Source organism: Haplochromis burtoni, unplaced genomic scaffold (genome assembly GCF_018398535.1).
Source record: "Haplochromis burtoni strain Fernald_Lab_line unplaced genomic scaffold, NCSU_Asbu1 Contig_259, whole genome shotgun sequence".
Taxonomy (NCBI): Eukaryota; Metazoa; Chordata; class Actinopteri; order Cichliformes; family Cichlidae; genus Haplochromis; species Haplochromis burtoni.
This window is the reverse complement of record NW_024582620.1, coordinates 226455-246666: the sequence shown is the minus strand read 5'-3', so window position 1 is coordinate 246666 and position 20212 is coordinate 226455. Positions and strand designations below refer to the sequence as shown.

Here is a 20212-nt window from a genome sequence, read left to right as displayed (position 1 = left end):
GCAGGCTCTTCGTGGCTAATGTTTCTTAATGCCATGGTGTTGCCTCTGATAAGCACGTCATGGTGTTTACATTACGAAGGCTTCCTCGCCCTATTAGCAGTCCCCTAGCGTGCACAACTAAATTAAATGCTTCATGCCAATACTAATGGAGCATCTATCCCTCTAAGGCTGTAGTTGTTGGCCTGCAATCATAATACACCAATCACAACTGCTCTGCAGACCACCACAATGATTTGTGGCATTTTAACAACTGTTCTGGTGTCCAAAACAGCAGCTAACTGTAAGAATATCTCATAGTCACAAAAGTTGCTACACAAATTTCCTTCTTCTTTTATTGTGTTTGCATTACAATTATGATTTTGTATATTTCACACACATCAAATGTGGACCAAAATCAGCTGGTGATACTTACAAGTATTTTTTATTTTCGTAGACATCGTGTAGCTTTAAAACATGTGGGTGTTCTATGAGTTTCAGAATAGCTATTTCTCGCTCCACCTGTAAGAAAGAAAAAGAAGGAAGAAGAAATTAGTAAAAAGAGTTTTGATTACTGCGTCATCAATGTTGCTACATTCCTAAAAAGACTCCACACCAAGAATATAATCGGGCCTATTAAAAAATAAATATTCCCGTCTTTCTCTTTTTTAAACCTTAGTACCAAAGTAGTGTAGTACTTTGGTTTAGGTGCAAAGCACTCAATAACCCCAAAAACATCCCCTGATGAGGCACTGCTGAAAGGGTTTCCACCAGTCTGTAACAGTTGTACAAACCAACTGCAGGCAAAACAGTTTAGCACCTGGAGTCTTCTACTATGAAGTCAAGCTGCTGTAATAGATGCAAATACATCTTTTGGCATAGTCTTTTCAGCATTTGAGCACTAATGGTGCTTTTCCAGATGTCTCAGCCGACAATTCCATAGGCAACCGAATTGTCAGAGTCAATTTTTTTCCAAAAATAGTTTTGAAATATTGCTTGTTGACACAGAACTTCTTTCCACTTTGCTTCAGTCTGTTTTAAGCTTTGTCTCCAAGTGTTCAAGAGCCAATTTAGTGATTTCCATGACAGAATCACATCTGCTTTTAATGCAGTGTCATCTGAGTGCCCAAAGATCACAAGCATCCAATAGTGATTTTCAGTATTGGTTCTTTCTGCTGGTTCTTGAACCATCTGATATGTTTTTTATATTGTGAATAAAAATGGGTTTATGCGATTTGTAAATCATTACATTCTTTTCTATTTTACACACACAACTTTTTGGAATAAGTAAACTAAGGAAAGGACCTGACTGTTACTTTCTAGTGAGAGAACGGACAAAGATAAGCTTTGATCAGACTGAGCTGGTTAGCTTCCCAGCCAGTAATAACTGCTATCTCATGTTTGCTTCAAAAACAGATGGAAAACAGGTTGCATTTGCCTTATCTTACACATTCTCTTCCAAAACAAGCCTTGAAAACACTGTAACATTTCATAATCCATTGGTTTTCCTGACGTGAACACAAGTCGGTTTGTTTCGATAAGAAATGTGAGGAATTCCACATTTGAACACTGTCCACGGATTGGCTCTTACCCACAGTCAACAACACAAAGCATAGGTCAATATGGGTCAAAATGTGCACTCAGGTACATGAACATTGCCCACAAGAGGCTTCTTTACACTCGAGTTATTGACTGTACTGTAAATATAAACACTACTGTGTCCAGAAGAAACAGACAGCTGAGACAACTAAAGTCCCTTTTGTTTAATTTTGTGTACAGAGCTACTAGGTGACATGTACACTGTACAAAGCAAAATTTCACCAAAATCCAGCTGATCACTCTGGATTTGTATCACCATCTCCAGAGGTCTTTGTCAGCATGTACAGCTGCCACTGAAAATCAGCATGCAACCCGCTTCGAGAGAATCCACCACTGCTCTTCAGCACCCTGTCCTCCTGGTCTCCTCTCGGCCATCAGCTCACCCTTCCACAGTTCTTGCCCATCTTCCCTTCCACCTTCAGCATCTAACTTTGACTGACAAGGATGAAGATGAAAGAACAGCGCGAGTTAAAGGCTCCTCTCTCAATCTCATCAAAATCAATTTCACTATGTCATTTGACTGTGACAGCCTTCACATTGCTTTAATGTCATACTCAGCGTGGCTTGGCTTTATGAACACTCGTGTGGAATGGAGTCAAAACTGTGATCCGCCAGCTAACCATGTTCTCATTAAATTCTCCAAAGCTGTTTGTTCAATAAGTAATATGCACAAATCTCCATGTCTTATTGACTTATATACTCACAATGCTTTAATTTCAAGACAGGTTTTGTTAGTGGTCTCTGCTCAGTCTGTGATTGTGGTATACCTTTACACACAATTCATATTTTTCAGGCAAATAACTTTGTATCTGGCAAAAACACAATTAAAAAACTGCTTAAATACATTCAGTCTCTCCAAAGAAAATGCGGTGCAGCGTTTTATTATTCAAGCTGGGCCTAACAAAAACAAAAAAAACCCACAAGAGAATAAAAAGCTATATAAAATATATTAGAAAAACTAGGCACATGTCTGAGTCTGAAAAGGGTATAAAGGGATAATTACCACTGGTATGAAGAAGCAGCATGAGAAAAAGCTAGGCTAATCAGGGTTAATCCAGACACTAATGAGTGCTATCAGCAGCACTGCACTATGCCACTTTCTCACCTGAGGCTAAGGTGCGTTGTTAAGAATGAGCCCATGGTGGCTAGCTCGCTAGCTGGCAGTAGGCTCCCTGCAAGGAGACTAATGCTAACCAGGACTCGAGATGAGCTGTTGAAATCCTACAGGGCCGACATCCTAAGCTTCTTTTAACACCTCCTTTTAGTTAATTGAAAAAAAAGAGAAATGAGGCTTAATGTGAAGACTTAACTGAACAACAGTCTGCTTATTGCAAGATTTGGTGTTGATTAACATATTATTATAAATCTGCGAAGCAACCTTTGCTCTTTCTAGTAATGCCTTTTTTCTTTAAGTATCCTACAGTTATCAAAAGGTGACTGGAAAAATACGGTTATTCCTCATTTGCTTTCTTCTGGAAAAGGGGTCACACAGTATGTGTTCTGTTCATGCAGTGGATTCATGCATACCTAATGCATGAAACACATACAAAGGAGGAACACCAACGGCTTCTGCATTTATCCACACAGCCACTAACTGCCCACTCACTCAAATACACACTCTGTAACTTCATGCTAGTAATAAACAATACCAGGTGGCCATTCCCCATCTTGGCCTGGCTCCTGTGCATGCCACAGTCTCTCATTAAATTTCACATCTGTGAGTGTGGACAATTCTCTCCAGTTGCCATTTCTCCATGGGACTTCATTAGGCCTTTATTAGCAGGCACTTGGACATTGTTCACCAAGATGCACACGTGCACCTAAACAGAGGTTAGATGAAGACACTCTTTTTATCTTGTCTTGTGTTCTTTTTTTGTTTGGCAGTTCAAATTACAGCAATTTCTGGTCAATTTCTCGATAACAAAACGGGTCTGCAAGGCAGGAAAAAAGACGCCTCACCAGAAAAAAGGGGTCGAATGTAAAGCAGTGTGGTTATTATTGTGAAGTGGACATCATTAGCAGAAGACATCAGAACAGGAGCTTGTTAGTGAAAGAGCTGATTGGCACACTTCGACCCACAGGCTTTCCCATCAGTGTCACATCCTGCCACAATAGATGAATCAATAGGAAGGAACAGCAACAGTGATTTTGTAAAAAGATGTTAACTAAGACAACAACTGCAACTACAGTTAAGCTGTAATAAAAAAGCAAGCTGTATGCTGAAAGAAAAAGTCTCATGGTCCTAATGGTCTTGATGCTGTTTGGTCTAAAAAGTACAGCTTATATGATTTATTACCTTTACTACAATTTGCAAGCAAAATGTAGATGCTGCAATAGAATAATACGCATATGTGAGGGAGAAAGGCTGAGAAGGCTGTAGCTACTTGGAAAAATAAGACAAAAGGAGTAAGTGGTGTCACTCCAAATTCAGAGGATGGCAGCCAGTTTAGCATAGTTCCATCAGCTTGCTATTGATTTGTTAAATTACAGCCCTGGATCTAAATGACCGAATGGATGAGCAAACAAATGAGTGGCAACATCAATAGTTTTATCACCATGGCCAGTGATAGAGGCCAGGGGATTACAGGCATGCAGACAACAACAAAGACGCAAAGAAATTAGATTCATGTCGCATGTGATAGAATGACCAAACACAGAAGCCAGCCCAAAATCTCAAAGGGTGAAATACTGGATCACAGGCTCTGTCATCTCTCACTCTCCACTTATTGCACCTCACACCATTTTTCCAGCCGGCCTCTCTCACCCCACAGAAGGAAAACACAGACATTTCTGTCACCTCCCCAGGCAAGTGAGTGAATGGCCCCTTGATACTGAGATCTAAGGATCAAAGTCAGCAGGGCAGCCATGTGTGTCAGATAAAAAAAAAAAAGGGTGGCTATGCTAACAGTGAGGCTGTAGTGCGTGCAAAAGCTGCTGGGTGGATTAAAAAAAACAAAACAAAGGAGAGACAGGGGAGGGCGTGTGGATGTGGAAGGGATAAAGGAAAAGCCATGTAATTCTCTCCAACGGAGAACAGCAAAAGAAAAGTGTTATGAAATGGGGGGAGGAGCAGTGGTGCCAGCTTGAGCCATCTTCCCTGCACATCACCACCCCATCTCCTGGGTCTTTTATTGTTAATTAACACAACATGGGGAAAGGACAACCTGTTTAACATTGCCATGCACCAAGCAGAGTGTGAATGATAACACAAGGCAGCAACGTAACGAGTTACAAGCATCAAAAGACGCGAGAGACCTCTCCACTTTAATAGCTTTACTTTGGGGAACAAACCAAATATCGACATTAACTGACAACAATGATTTTTTTTTATGTTTCCATATTTCTCAGCGTTTTGAAAGATGTGTAAAATATAGGATTATGATGGCATGAGTCATGGTTTAACATTAATCTATTATATTGTTTTCTAACAGCTTTGTGCCAGAGATCGTTATCTTTACAGCATAACGTCTTTTTCCCCCGAATATGTATTTTCATACAGCTCAGCTTTATAATTCAAAGATTCCTTTTTTTAAACAAAGCAGTTTTTACTCTTAATCTACCAGTCTTCAACATTATACAAGTAGATATCATGTTTCACTCTACATTATGATATTTATATATATAGTTACTATTTTAGGGTAATGATAGAATGAACAGTTAACATATGGGGAAAATAGGCGTAAGATCTGGATGGGGTAACGGCTGTAGAGAAGGAGACCTGGTCTAACTGTTAGGGAGCAGAAGGGGAGGAGACAACACAGCTTGGCTACTGGCTCACAGACAAAACCAGTCAGCTTGTCAGCATTCATACTTGTGACATGTGGATACATTACTCTATGCTGCACACACACTGTACACATGCACTCCACTGATCATGGCAAGCCAAGAGCCACCTCCATCCATCCATATGTCGGTCAGTGAGCCAGTAGGGCAGAATAAGGGACAGGAGGTAGCCAAGCTGGTGTGCATGCAAGCATGTGTGTGTGTGTGTGTGTCTGTGTTCTTGCACATGCATGTTAGTTGGAAGGAGTTGATTCGCTGAAGACTGCTGCATGTCAGTCTTGGTAACCAGCATATAAGGACATCTGTTTCAAGGACAAACACAAACTATCTACTCGTTACAACATCGCAGAGGGCATCAGTCTGTAATGTGTCCCAAATCTACTTCTTGTGCAGGGAATAATCACTAACTTTGAGATGATATTAATGTGTGCTTCTGGGGGAACCTGCTTATCCAAAATTGGTTTGGAAATTTACAAAGACAGGCTCGGGGCAGTGGATTTAACAGTGTTTGTTGAGGTGAGGCGTGTGCGCATTAGGTAGCTGCGTTATCTCTCACAGCTGAGCTGGTCGCACTGGGAGCAAAACAAACACAAAATAAAATCATTTATTTGTATGATCCCATTTCAGTGAAAGTTTTTGAACTGAAAAAAGTAATCTCTCTCTACTTTCATCTTTTTCTGTTTATCACTTCTCCGTCCTTGTGGACCACACAAATACACAAATGTAAAATACACTGATACATACGCAGTCAGTCAGTGCAGCAGGTTTTTCTCTGATAATCACTTTATCAGTCATCCTTTGTGAAGCGGAGGTAAATTCCCTACACGGGGGAGTTTGATCAATGCCAGAGACATGTAAATCGATCTGGACATAGTCTCTGCTAGCTGGCTAGTCCTTATCCTTTATCCATCTTCCAACCTTTGAAATTGTGCTCATTACCCCTTCCCACCCAAGACCAATTCTGGTATCACTCCTCCTCTTCATCTTCTTCTGCTGGCCCTCATTTATTCTCAGTTTCTCTCATTCTATCTCTCTAATCATGTCTGTGATGTGTTCCTGTGCTGTTGACAGATTCATCAGGCTGGCACTTAGACCAGTGGCAGGCCATATCATTTCACCCTAACAGACATGTCCCTGGATAACCTTGGTCCTAATAATGTCTAATAGCAGAGGTGCTTTAGACCCTGCGGACACTGGGTCTAATCATGAAAACCTCTTCAAATCCACTGCATGAGCTTATGGATGCGCTTGAAGGACACATGCTAAAGAGTCGCAGAGACGACGTGCGATTGCTTATGTGAATGACTATGCATGTTTTTTCTGCGAAAGCCACATGCAGAACGAGCAATTTAACAGTGACAGGCAGGCAGTGGATCGCTTTGGCAGCAAAGTTTTTTTGTTTTGGCTTTTTTTGGTTATTGTCAATTCATTCGTTTATGTCACTCACTAATTTTACAAGACGGGACTGGTACGGTAACCTTGGATTGTGGAGAGATGTGAAATGTGGATTAATGAAGTGGCTTTCATAGACACTGAGGGTAGAGCTCAGAACAGAATGTAATGATGAGATCTGAAGGTCGCCTGTACAGTATCACTTACACTAGGGTAAAGCTAATAACTTACTGTTGTCTATATTTGAGGCTAATAAAATAGTTGCTGCTGCTGTTCAGGAAAGTGGATTATCTAACTATTCTGACAAATTTGCATTAAATGCCTTATTTACATTAAATTCTTGTAATTCTTTTTAGAAGAAAAAGCTGCACACACAAACGTTAATGTTTAGTTTTGCCACTAGTAAGCTAGTGGTCATTCTGGTTTGCACTGGTTTGTAAAGTGATGTGCAAAAACAACAACTTACAGAAAGTAGGTAATGAAAAAATTGACAGGGATAATTTGGTGCGGTAATTCAGGCAGACATAGGTGATGAGCTGATGTGATTTACTTACCAACTAATTAACTTCACATATGAATACGTGACTTATTTACTGACACATAAACTGCAGACAGACAGAGAAGTCAATACTGTATACAGAAGAAGTCAATAAGTAAGAGTGGTCAGCTGAAACAACTTAAATTAGCTCAAAACTTTGGAAATAAGTTCAGAATGAATCTCACATTGTAATGAGGGAGTTGTTTTAGCATTCACACTTGTTAATTAGGCGATACAGTGAGTATTAGACATATTTAAAGAAACACAACAGGCACAAGTTCTCTGTTAGTACTGCGCATTATTACCACTTCATTATATAAATGGCATATGCAATAATATAGTGTCCAAACTAATTTACAGTACACGCCTGCACTTATGCCTTGTAGTCATGTATACAGGGAGTGCAGAATTATTAGGCAAGTTGTATTTTTGAGGAATAATGTTATTATTGAACAACAACCATGTTCTCAATGAACCCAAAAAACTCATTAATATCAAAGCTGAATGTTTTTGGAAGTAGTTTTTAGTTTTTTAGTTAGCTATTTTAGGGGGATATCTGTGTGTGCAGGTGACTATTACTGTGCATAATTATTAGGCAACTTAACAAAAAACAAATATATACCCATTTCAATTATTTATTTTTACCAGTGAAACCAATATAACATCTCCACATTCACAAATATACATTTCTGACATTCAAAAACAAAACAAAAACAAATCAGCGACCAATATAGCCACCTTTCTTTGCAAGGACACTCAAAAGCCTGCCATCCATGGATCTGTCAGTGTTTTGATCTGTTCACCATCAACATTGCGTGCAGCAGCAACCACAGCCTCCCAGACACTGTTCAGAGAGGTGTACTGTTTTCCCTCCTTGTAAATCTCACATTTGATGATGGACCACAGGTTCTCAATGGGGTTCAGATCAGGTGAACAAGGAGTGGCCATGTCATTAGTTTTCTTCTTTTATACCCTTTCTTGCCAGCCACGCTGTGGAGTACTTGGACGCGTGTGATGGAGCATTGTCCTGCATGAAAATCATGTTTTTCTTGAAGGATGCAGACTTCTTCCTGTACCACTGCTTGAAGAAGGTGTCTTCCAGAAACTGGCAGTAGGACTGGGAGTTGAGCTTGACTCCATCCTCAACCCGAAAAGGCCCCACAAGCTCATCTTTGATGATACCAGCCCAAACCAGTACTCCACCTCCACCTTGCTGGCGTCTGAGTCGGACTGGAGCTCTCTGCCCTTTACCAATCCAGCCACGGGCCCATCATCTGCCATAAGACTCACTCTCATTTCATCAGTCCATAAAACCTTAGAAAAACAGTCTTGAGATATTTCTTGGCCCAGTCTTGACGTTTCAGCTTGTGTGTCTTGTTCAGTGGTGGTCGTCTTTCAGCCTTTCTTACCTTGGCCATGTCTCTGAGTATTGCACACCTTGTGCTTTTGGGCACTCCAGTGATGTTGCAGCTCTGAAATATGGCCAAACTGGTGGCAAGTGGCATCTTGGCAGCTGCACGCTTGACTTTTCTCAGTTCATGGGCAGTTATTTTGCGCCTTGGTTTTTCCACACGCTTCTTGCGACCCTGTTGACTATTTTGAATGAAACGCTTGATTGTTCGATGATCACGCTTCAGAAGCTTTGCAATTTTGAGACTGCTGCATCCCTCTGCAAGATATCTCACTATTTTTGACTTTTCTGAGCCTGTCAAGTCCTTCTTTTGACCCATTTTGCCAAAGGAAAGGACGTTGCCTAATAATTATGCACACCTGATATAGGGTGTTGATGTCATTAGACCACACCCCTTCTCATTACAGAGATGCACATCACCTAATATGCTTAATTGGTAGTAGGCTTTCGAGCCTATACAGCTTGGAGTAAGACAACATGCATGAAGAGGATGATGTGGACAAAATACTAATTTGCCTAATAATTCTGCACTCCCTGTAGTATGTGACTGAGAAAAGGATGGAGGAAAGAACGTCCTTGAGAGTGTTCGCACAACGGGGTCATTAGCTAACAATCCCCCTCAGAAATGTAGATGCAGGAGCTGATGAAGTTAAAAGTGTTCTGCTTTTGATGTTCAACACACTGACCAGTCATTAACATATTTGGAGCAAATGTACGTGTTTATTTGCAACAGCTAAACGTGAATAAAAGTGATTAAATATATGCAAATTAGCCTGGAAGATACTTTACCAATTGATGTCCTCACTTCAGTGGTCAAAAAACAAAACTGGCACGCGCGCGCACACACACACACACACACGCGCACGCTGAATTATATAAACAACACTAAATGGGAATCGTGCTAATGTTTGCTCTTTTCTAAATTTCCACCACGCTGTACAAATAGTAGTGAATTTATTCACAATAATGAAGACAACTGCATCGTGCTGGAGGTTGATATCTTGCAGTAAGCCCAATCACAGGCCATTGGGCTATGGGCCAAAAGCATATTTATATAGGGAACACGTTGAGAATTCTATGCAGCACATTGGACGTAAAATATGAAAGTAAAGATAGAGGTTGGAGTATTTTCCTCTAAAAGGAACACGATGTACCTACTTAAACAGGTGGATAAAGGATTCTACCAACATTCAGTGGTTGAAAAGGAAGACAAATTCACGCTCGACAGGTAGAAAAGCATAAATAAATAGCCATGAAAAGCTATCTGAACTGTGGAGGGGAACTCAGCTGATCTCTTCAATGAAATCATCTCCCTACTTAAGGGGGAAAGAATATGCCCTTTGCTCACAAAGTAAAAGAAAAAAGAAAAAGAAAAAAAAACTAAAGCAACAACAAATAAAAACGCAAATAAAGCTTTCTCATCTATCTGACAACACAGCAGCTGTTGCCTTTGAAGAGGGGAAACAAATGCCATCGATTCAGACGTCTGTCTGTCTCCTGTCGAGCTCAATGGGGGATCCTGCTGTATCTTCTGTTCTGCTATCCTGCATTTCATTATTTCGAGTCTGCACTCCATCTCTGTTTTATCAGGATAAGGCATATGAAAGGTAAAGTCACTCAAACAACACTGCATGTGTTTGATGAGCTTTGTCGCCACAGTGAGCAGCAGCAAAGCAGCAGTCAAGAGCCGCACAGTTTTACGTGCCGGATGCTTAATATTCCAAGTACCAGTCAGAAGTGTGTAAACCTCAGTGTCTGGTGTCTTCAGTCAGTGATATTGACCCATGAGTTATACAGTCGCACAAGTAAGGCTAAAACTTTCTTTCAACTTCAAAACCAGTCTTCGGGCACTGGAGGCAAAATCTATTCTCCATTTCATCAGAGCCTCTTTGCCACTCAGTACAGACTGTGAAAAAACTGATTTGGATGATTAGAAAGCAATTGGAGTGTCCTTCATCGTGACTGATAGCGGGCAAAGAACAAGGCCGAATATGGGAAAAAAATACTCTTCTTTAGGTCCCTACAGGATGCTGTGAGGAAACTAGGAGACAAAAAAAAAAAGAAAAAGAAAAAAAAAAAGAAACGGGGCACTTTTCTCATATTTTTGATAAGAACTTTAGAATCAAGCTGTTCTCACAACAGCTCAGCCAGGTTGAGATCTGGTGACTGCTTCATTAAAAAGCCAGCTGACCACTTCTTCTCTTATATTTCTTGCACTGTTTGGAGCTTCGGGTCACTGCCCTGTTGATAGAGAAAAATGTCTCCAGTCAAGCTGTGCCCATAGAGTATGGCATGTAGCAAAATGGAGCAATCTTTTATCCTGTAAAATCCTCCAATTTATCAGTACCATCATATTTCTTCCACATGCTTGACAGATGTCATGCACTCCTATAAAATCGTTTATTTGCTTTATGTCTCAAAAATATTTAATGCAAAGATCTCAAACCTGTGTCTGTGAGAGTTTCTGTCCAAAGTCTTTGTTGTTTTTAACTTTGGACAGCCCTAGATCCAGCTTTTCTTTGAAACTCTGCTTGGTGGCTTCTTCAATACTGCAGGCTGAGGACCTGTGAGGCATCTATTTTTCAAACACAGACACTGATGCTCGTATACTCCATGCTCGATAGGGCCACAGAATCCCCCACTTTTCTTTCTATTTTGGACAGAGCCATTTTGTGTTGCTCTGTGATGGTAAAAGTACTCCCAGTTGTACGAAATCTTCACTGTTGCAGTCCAATTCAGAAGAATTTTTCTTTCCAACATTTACAACGTGTCCAGTAGCATGCATGTGCATGTCATGCAAGCACCCAACCTAAGCATACTCTATATCAACAGCAGAATTGAGCGGAACCACAGCTGAGAAACAAAGTTGGTAATTCTATGGTCTTTCTGTGCAGTCAACCTGTTAAAATCAAACCAAGTTAAGTCCTAGTTTCTGGCTCAGCACCAGACAAAGCCGATGGATCAACACGGCAAGGCACGATATATGAAACCCATTTATTTTAAAGGGTGTCTGTGCACACTCAGAGGCACGGCCATGCACACGAACAGATAAACACACATTAAGTTAAAGAGGATGTGTGTATGTTGGAGGCATTTCTATATCCAACTCACTTGCGGCAATACAGAGATGGGAGAGAAGGGACAATCTATAATCATTAGGAGGGAAAAGAAGAGATGGCAGAGAAAGAAAGCTACAGTGCTGTCACAGAGGTGTCGGGATAACAAGATTAGAACTTGTGTGATTCATCTGTGGCCATGGCATTCTGCTCCTCACCCGCCCACCACAATCTCTGTCGGTTGGTGTGCTGAACCTTGATTCCTTGTCTTTCTGTGACTGTTTTATTTGAAATTATTATTTTACAATCTGCGCATTTAAAACTCAGATACTATAGTGTCATATAGACAGTCTAAAAGGAGTTTTTCTTTCATTTCAGGGCATCTGTATTATGTACTAAGACATGCAGACTTCACAAATTATACTAGATATGTTCATTTGTGAAAATCCACATAATCAAACAGCCCTGATTTTGTTAATTAACTCTAAATATTTCTGCCTTTATTCGCACCAAAGCTGTGGCATTGTCGTGCTGTTCTCGGCTTATAGTCCTCAGTGCAGTGTTTCAAATATTTGCTTAAGGGGGCAATTATAGTGCACACTGCTGCATCTCCAAACTACTTTTCAATTTCTTGGGTGCACATTTCACATTTAAACTGAGCTGACTTACATCAAGGACAGAGTTAGAAAACCACCTTACTGACCTTATGGTCTTTAAAAGCCATCAAAATGAGCATGGCTATGTAGCAATGTCTACCTCATAAGACATCCATCTAAAATGTTCCAACTTCATATTCACCACCCTCTCTAACCCTCCCCCGACCCACTCACACTCTTCCCTCCCTATCTTCCTTCATCCTGCACTTCATCCCTCCTCTCCCTCTCTTCCTTTCGCTCTCTGAGCTTGGGGACAGTAGAGTGACTTTGAAGTTGTGCTGCTTCAGGAGGAGAGAGGGAGTCACTCTGGCTAATTAGTTGTCCTTATCCCAACAGCAGCAGCAGCAGCCACCAGCTCGCTGGCTCAGAGGAAGAAAACAGAGCAGGCATCAACAGCAACTACCAACTGCTGCATGTTAAAGATACCCTGATCCCTCTGCTAACGGCTAGTAACAATAATACTCACCCTAAGACTGAACTGCAGATTTATCGGAGTTGCTTTTTTCATATACAGTATAATGACAGGCAGTATCGTAGAAATATGTTACACCGAATCCTCTTTTTTTCAGGGAAAACTTCAAAATCATTATGTGATTACATGAAATCACATAATGTCTCTAATGTTATGGTAGTTTCATTTTAATCTAGAGAGACAGAATATCAACTAAAATCCAGAAAAAAAGACACTTTATGCAAAAGCTATAAATTAATTTACGTGTCATTGAAATACAGTATTTGATCCCCAAGCAAAACACAACCAAGACTAATTGGTCACCAGATTTGCACACATCTCAGGAAGGATGTTGGCCCACTCCTCTTTACAGAAACTCTCTAAATACTTTAGGTTTCTTGGCAGCCCCTTGGCAACTTGAAGCTTTAGCTCCCTGCACAGATTTCCTGTAGAGTTGAGGTCTGGAGACTAGCTAGGCCATTCAATGACCTTAATGTGCTTCTTCTTTAACCACTTCTTTGTTGCCTAGACAGTTTTTTTCTGGCTCTTTTTTTATGCCTGACACTTCTGTCCTCCATTTGTCTGGAAAAACACTGTCTGCACTGATGAATCTGCTGCAAGACTTAGATCTATGCTTTCATGCTGTTTACAACAAATTCCAACCCAACCACCCAACAGCATAAAAAAAAACACCATGATACAAGGAAAGATCCAACTTTCCTTGTATCAACAGCTCAGGATGCTGCTGGAGGTATAATGCTGTAATTCTTACCACATTTAGGCCAATTTGAACATTCAAACACCACAGCTTATCTCAGTATCGTTACTGACCATGTCAATCCCTTCATGACAACAGTGCACCTATTTACTTCCAGAAGGATTACCCACCATGTCACAAAGCTCATCTCAAAATGATTTCTTGAACATGACAATGGGTTCACTGTTCTGAAATGACCTCAACAGTCAAACCAGTGCAGCATCTTGTGGTGGAAGGGGTAATTCCCATCATGGATATGCACCCAACACGTCATGTCAATATGGATCATGTTGAATCTATGCCATGTAGAATTAAGGCAGGGAGTGTGTGTGTGTGTGCGGTAGGGATATGGTTGAAATGGAAGCTGGATTTGTACTCTTACGCTGGAAGTGAACACAAAGGGCCATGCCATATGTGGGAATGTCACAGTTAATAGATCAAGAAGAAAACAGGAACTTCTGACAAGAAATGCACAGAGATGTGGTGTCCTGACAAAGACATCTGTGTTATATTTTCCCAGCAGGGTTTCTCCCAACATGTCCATCTCTCTTCTTACTACAGTTCCCTTTTGCTTTCTCTCAACCTCATGGCCTGATCTCATAGAGACATGTCCAAAGTAGAGGGAGGTAGAGAGAAAACTGACTGAGATTCAGAAACATCAACTATTCCCTTGAGATACCCACAAGCACTCAGATTCATGCACAAAATGTTGGTTCTCTCTTAGTATCGGTTTGCCTTACTTCATTCAGTTTGGCCTCAGTGCGAAAGTCTGCTGACATACTGTCATATGTGCACGTACTGTGTATTCTCTCTCTGTCTTTTTCTCTCTCATTCCAAACATGACAGGCAACCACTTCCCGCTGACGGAGACTCTTATTATTATTCAAGTAACTCCATTGTTAGCTTTTCTGCTTAGAAGTGAAAAAACATTGGGCCGCACTTGCTCTTTGAAGTAGTCAAGGCTCATTCCCTGGTTACAAACTGACATAAAGTTCATAGACGCATGCATTAACCAAGACAATTCAATGTCTTTCTGGTCCTTAGTGTCACAGTCTGTAGGGTTATGGAATAAAGAGTTCAGCATTAGTTATATAAAGTTCAACACACTGAGAGTGTAGAAAAGACCTCTCTGCCAGATACTCCGAGACAATTAATTCAACCCATCTCCTCATCTCCACAGACCCCTGACTCCCAAGGCCAGTCATAAGAAGGACAGACGGAGAGGGATGACATAGGTCGTGGAGGATGTGCACATGCTCATACTAAAGAACATGCAGATGTTGCTATGGCACATGTGCACACATTCCTCTGCACATTTGTGTGTGGCCTATATTTGTCTATGAGTGTATGCATGCATACAAAGTATATCTGTCATCAGGAGTGTTGCAAATACACATGCACACACACACAGACGCACACACAAACACACACCTGTCTGGGCGAGTCAGACTCTCCCCTAATGGCACCACGGGGACCCAAGACATTAGCATATTAAAAGGTGACATTTCACAGCCTGCGCTATGCAGGAAGCTACAGCCCGATCATTCTGACAGTCTGACAGCCAAATATGCAGTCCGAAGAGCACACATGAGAGTATGGGTTGCGACACAATGGGAATATGGGAAAACCTCGACTAGATTTGAGCTGGAAAACACCTGTCCAGTCATAGTAGGAAGGCCCAAAACATGAGAATGAATTTGTAATCTAATTTGTGAGATCAGTGTTAGGTGTAATTTGTGGTCCCGCAAATGTGTCCATCTGTGTATTCATTACTATTTGGACAAACTGAGAGAGGTTTTCACCCACAGCGAGCGTGCTGCTGTGTAGTCACCCAATATCCCATCTATGGGGTTACTTATGTGCTGATCAAATGCTGATTGGATGATGATGATAGCTCACGCACTGGTTGTACCACGTTTTTTTTTGACACCGCCGCCATCAGACAACAAGACTCTTTATTGTCATTGCACAGTCATACATAGTACAATAGTACAATGAAATTGGAAAACTGTCCTACGTCGGCACTACATATAACACAACACGACACGATACGACACATCACAACGCAACACAAACAACACAACACAGTATAATAACTTAGTAATAAAAAAGAAGAATAAGTGTATTTGTTTTGCACACTGTTATTATTGCACATTAATTATCATTGCACCTTGTTATAAATATAAATACTATTATTATTATTACTGTTTTTACCGTTGTTAACCCCCCCCAAAAAAAAAGTCCAGGTAGGTAGCCAGTCAGGTCAGCTATTTGCATTGATCAGGGCTATTGCCCTGTTGTAAAAGCTGTCCTTGAGTCTATTTGTTCAGCAGCCTGAACCTCCTGCCAAACAAACACTCTCTCCAGGTCGACGAGGAGTCCATAACTGCTACCAGACTGCCTTCAACTATACCTGCTCAAGCATTAAAATAAGCATAATGTGTTCCAAAACTAGCAGGAAATTTACATGCAACTTGTAACATGTAAGTTTGGTAATGAGTCATGCCATTAGATTTCCAGACTGTGAGAACGGCTGAGTTGTACTTGAGTTACACCCCATATGGAAAAGATATATATAAATCTTATAAAGTTTGTATCTGTCTTGTGTGAAACTTGTATGAAAAGCATATAAGAGTGAAAGAGTAAATCATATAAGTTTTTACTATTTCTTTTCCATATGGGATGGCTCTGACAAAGCAACAGCACACAATCTCACACACCATTTCCATGTAAACAGTGTTACAGGTTAGCAACAACAGGCACAGGTAGACACAAACACAAACACACTGACATTTTAGCATGTGATCCAAAAATACTGACTTGCAGCATGAGTGGAAAAAACCTAGAATCTCTTTTTATACATGTAGAATAATGCTGATAAATTTGAATTTTTGTAGATACATATTCTCCCCGACGTAATTCAGTTCTCACTGGCACATACACTACACCTGCTGTTACACACACACACCCACACACACCCACACACACCCAACAGTCTACACTGCTGAGACAAGACTGACAATGGCTGAGGTCAGTAATTGGCTCTGAATTGCAGCTTCAGCAAACGACTCGGTCCTGTTGGAAACCTGTCAGTATTTGGCATCTGTTACCCTCATTTTCCTTTGCAGGACAGCAAGATGTCACCTAGCTCACCGACATGTGTTACAATAGTTCCTCTACTTCTGCTACAATACGTCTGTCAGAGCTGAAGCTCTCACAGAAATGACCTGCCTGTCTTTCATGAGAACATTAAGACTGCATGTTGAATGGGATAAGAGGCAGAACAGAGAGCGACTTCAAGAGCAAATCAGCAGCAAGCAAAGAGCAAAACAGACTCTGACACAGCAAAAAGCTAATAAATACAGACCGTTTATCAAATAACAATACCCAAGGACAGAGAATTTTTCATCTGTAGTTGAATAATGATGCCACGTGAAGCGATCCAAAACTGAGGGATTTTCCGATAACCTTTACTGTGAGCAGACCCATTCTCCTCCTGCTTTCCAGCTCATAAGCCAACAATTACAGCAAGCACTTGTCTCTGCGTGTATCCTGTAACTACCATTTTCAGGTTGTAGCGTCTCTGAGTTGCCCTCGCTCTTCTTATTCTCTTTAGTTTCTTTACAACTATTCCATCAAAACAAGGGACAATGTTGCACTGAATGGAACTTCCCAGCAGGAGTCCTATGATGTAATGACAAAAAAAAGAAAAAAAAATTCTATCCTACTGTATGCCTTAAAAAGAAACAATGCAGACTTACTAGTAAAAGCATACTAATTATAGTCACAGAAAGCCGCTTTGCTGTTGTGCATTAGAAGCTCTGACTCTTGCTTGATGGGGGAGCTAAGCAGCTGACTCTTTGAGTCTGAAATGCGTCACTACCTCAGCATGTGATTCCACTCTGTGATATAAACTGCTAATATTTAAGAATTTTTGCAAGATCAGCTGCTGATTTTTTTGAAACCTTGGTTCTGCTAAGGAAGTCCACTAGCTTAGAATACTATCCATCCATCAACTGTGGGAACATGACAAATAATAAAGTTTAAGGTAAGATAGTAAGGCAAAAACAATACAGAAAACTAAATTATTTTTTCATTTGCACTAACCATCCTCATCAGAAAGTCCGAAGACTAAGAACCACAAACATACCTTCATTAGTACTGACTCGCTGAGTTTCTCACGGTTCACAATCTTAATGGCGACTTTCTGGCATGTTACACAGTGGACTCCAAGTTTGACCAACCCTGGAAAAAAAGGAAATACACATTTCATTAGGTCAGACACTCTGCTGAATATGAATTTCCACTGAACACATTAGGAAAAGTCCTAAAATGGGCTGTGATTCTTAAAAAACACACTTAAAAAAATTCTCTTGTCAAGTGCATTGACAAGAATAATATAAAGCAGCTAAGGACCAAACGTTGCTAATGCTTGTAATGACTTGTGAAGTGTACACAGAGCCTTAAATTAACTGCCCTCTGGGGTTTATTTGAGTCATAAAGGCAGTAAGTGAGCAGGCCATTTGCTCTATTGATTCCGATAATGTATTAAACCACTGTAATGCAGTAATGTTAATTCATCTAAAATGGCAACAAACAATAGGATTATAAAAAAAGAATTACAGGATAAAAAACTAATTATCAACCAGCATCCAAAATGACATGAATGAAGAAAAACTGCACAGAGCTGCAGTGAGAAACTGAAAGTAGAGTGGCATATTTCAAAAACACAGCAGAAAACATTACCATTTTCTTCACAAGACAAACACACTGATTCATGGGTAGAAATCTGAGTGTGCCAGTCAGTTGTATAGGGACTCCCACACGAAGACTCTGTCAAAACTCATATAATTCCTGTGATTTCTCACACAACCCAAAAAGCATCTTCTGCTTTGCCTTACTAAATGTCCCCAGGTGTCCTCACTTAAGTGTAGAAAACCGACAGGGATACAACAACAATGAGTGTAGTTACACTGGAACAAAGTGATGAGTGCATTTGATACAAGGAAGCCATGAGAACAGCACCAATGCATTTTCATTTGAGCTGCATTTTTATTAGAAAGATGTTTGAAAAGAAAACAAGAAAAACAAAACACCCCAAAAAACAAATTTTGGTTCTCTTTCATGGAAATTTCTCATGATTTGGCAGATATAAACTGCAAACTATATCTAGAAACTATATCTAGAAAAAAAAAAAAAGACTTCAGCAATTTAACAGCTGAAAAGCAAAATTGAACCTGATTTAATTTAGCCTCTTTAAACTTTGAGGACCTCTTTCGATACCTCCACATACATTTAGATTTTCCCTAGAATTCACTTCCTGATGAAAACTCAGTTTCACCAGAGAACTTCGGACTTGCACAGACAGCAAACATAAACGTCTGTGTCAAACTGACTCAACATTCACATTAATGATCATTACTGAAGACAGCAGTATTCAGTGGAAGCCCAAATGTGGCTCACATCACATCAGGTGAGAAGCACAGTAAGGAGCATGCTTGTCTTTTTTCCCCAACATTGTGCACTATAAATTAATTCCCCAGGATCACAGTCAGCATGGGAGTTCTACAGTGACAGATTCCTTGCCCTACTTGCAAATGTCAGCTTCCTGTGACTGCATCTTCTTCTTCAAACTGAAATTCAAGTGAAAGGATTGCTGATTTGACACAGAGCAGAAGATTAAGCCTGCTGCTGCAGCTGCACGAGTGCAAGTGGTGTGAATGGAACTTCCAGGGAGCAATCTAAAAATAGCACGAATAACGTCAGTGGTCCGGAGGTGTACAGTAAAACATCCTTGAAGTTAATAATGGCCAAAATACAATCAAGTACAGTTTTTTTGTTTTTTTTTTTAAATGGATGGAGTCATAATTTTCAGTCAATGAAAGATTAAAGAATAGAGTAATATCCTACAGAAAGGGTTTGCTGGTGTGAAGCAGACCAATGTGGGCTTTTAGGATCCTCAGCTATGTCTTTCTCATAGATTTATTTCTGTATAACCCAATAGAAGAGGAGAGTCAATGAGCTTTGAGGAGGTGTTGAAAAACAGGGAAGCAGAAGTATTCCGATGCCACAGAAATGCCTTGAACGCAACAGAGATGACGGTAGGGGGAGGGCCAGTTGTGGGATATAGTGAAGGAGGAGTGAAAAAGTGAATAAAGATCAAGTGAAAGATGAAACCAAAAAATTTAAATAGATTGAAAGTAAAGGACACAACATTATTCAAATGACAGGCCACAGATAATTAAGCAATAATGGGGAGTGTGTGGGTGTGAGCCTCTATCTTGGGAAGTTGAGAGGCCGCAGGGGCCGAAAGTGGAAACACATGGAAAGGAGGTGTGAGAGATAGAGAATGACAGAGAGATAGGAAGCAAATGTTAAAAAGAGGAAGATAAAAGATTTAGAAAGAAAACATTTTGGAAAGGGGATGAGGCAGTTGAGCAGAAGGGGGAACAACAGACAAACCCATTAGACTTGTGATGGTAATCATATGTTAATGACTGCTATAGAGAAGCTCATAAGTCATGATAAACACATTAAAGAGAAAATATCTGCCTGCAAACACATGAAAAGCTAACTGGATTATTCGCCTCACT

At 40.4% G+C, this 20212-nt stretch overlaps 1 protein-coding gene across 6 annotated transcripts in view; it reads right to left on the bottom strand.

Annotated features, from left to right (window-relative positions):
- brsk2a (BR serine/threonine kinase 2a) overlaps positions 1-20212 on the bottom strand; it is a 170536-nt gene that overhangs the window by 56287 nt on the left and 94037 nt on the right. For all 6 annotated transcript variants that reach the window (XM_005942869.3, XM_005942870.3, XM_005942873.3 and 3 more), the window contains 2 exons: positions 17770-17864; positions 413-498 (listed from right to left, as the gene is read on the bottom strand). In XM_005942869.3, the coding sequence (XP_005942931.1) occupies positions 413-498; positions 17770-17864 (181 nt within the window). The remainder of the gene's footprint in view (positions 1-412; positions 499-17769; positions 17865-20212) is intronic.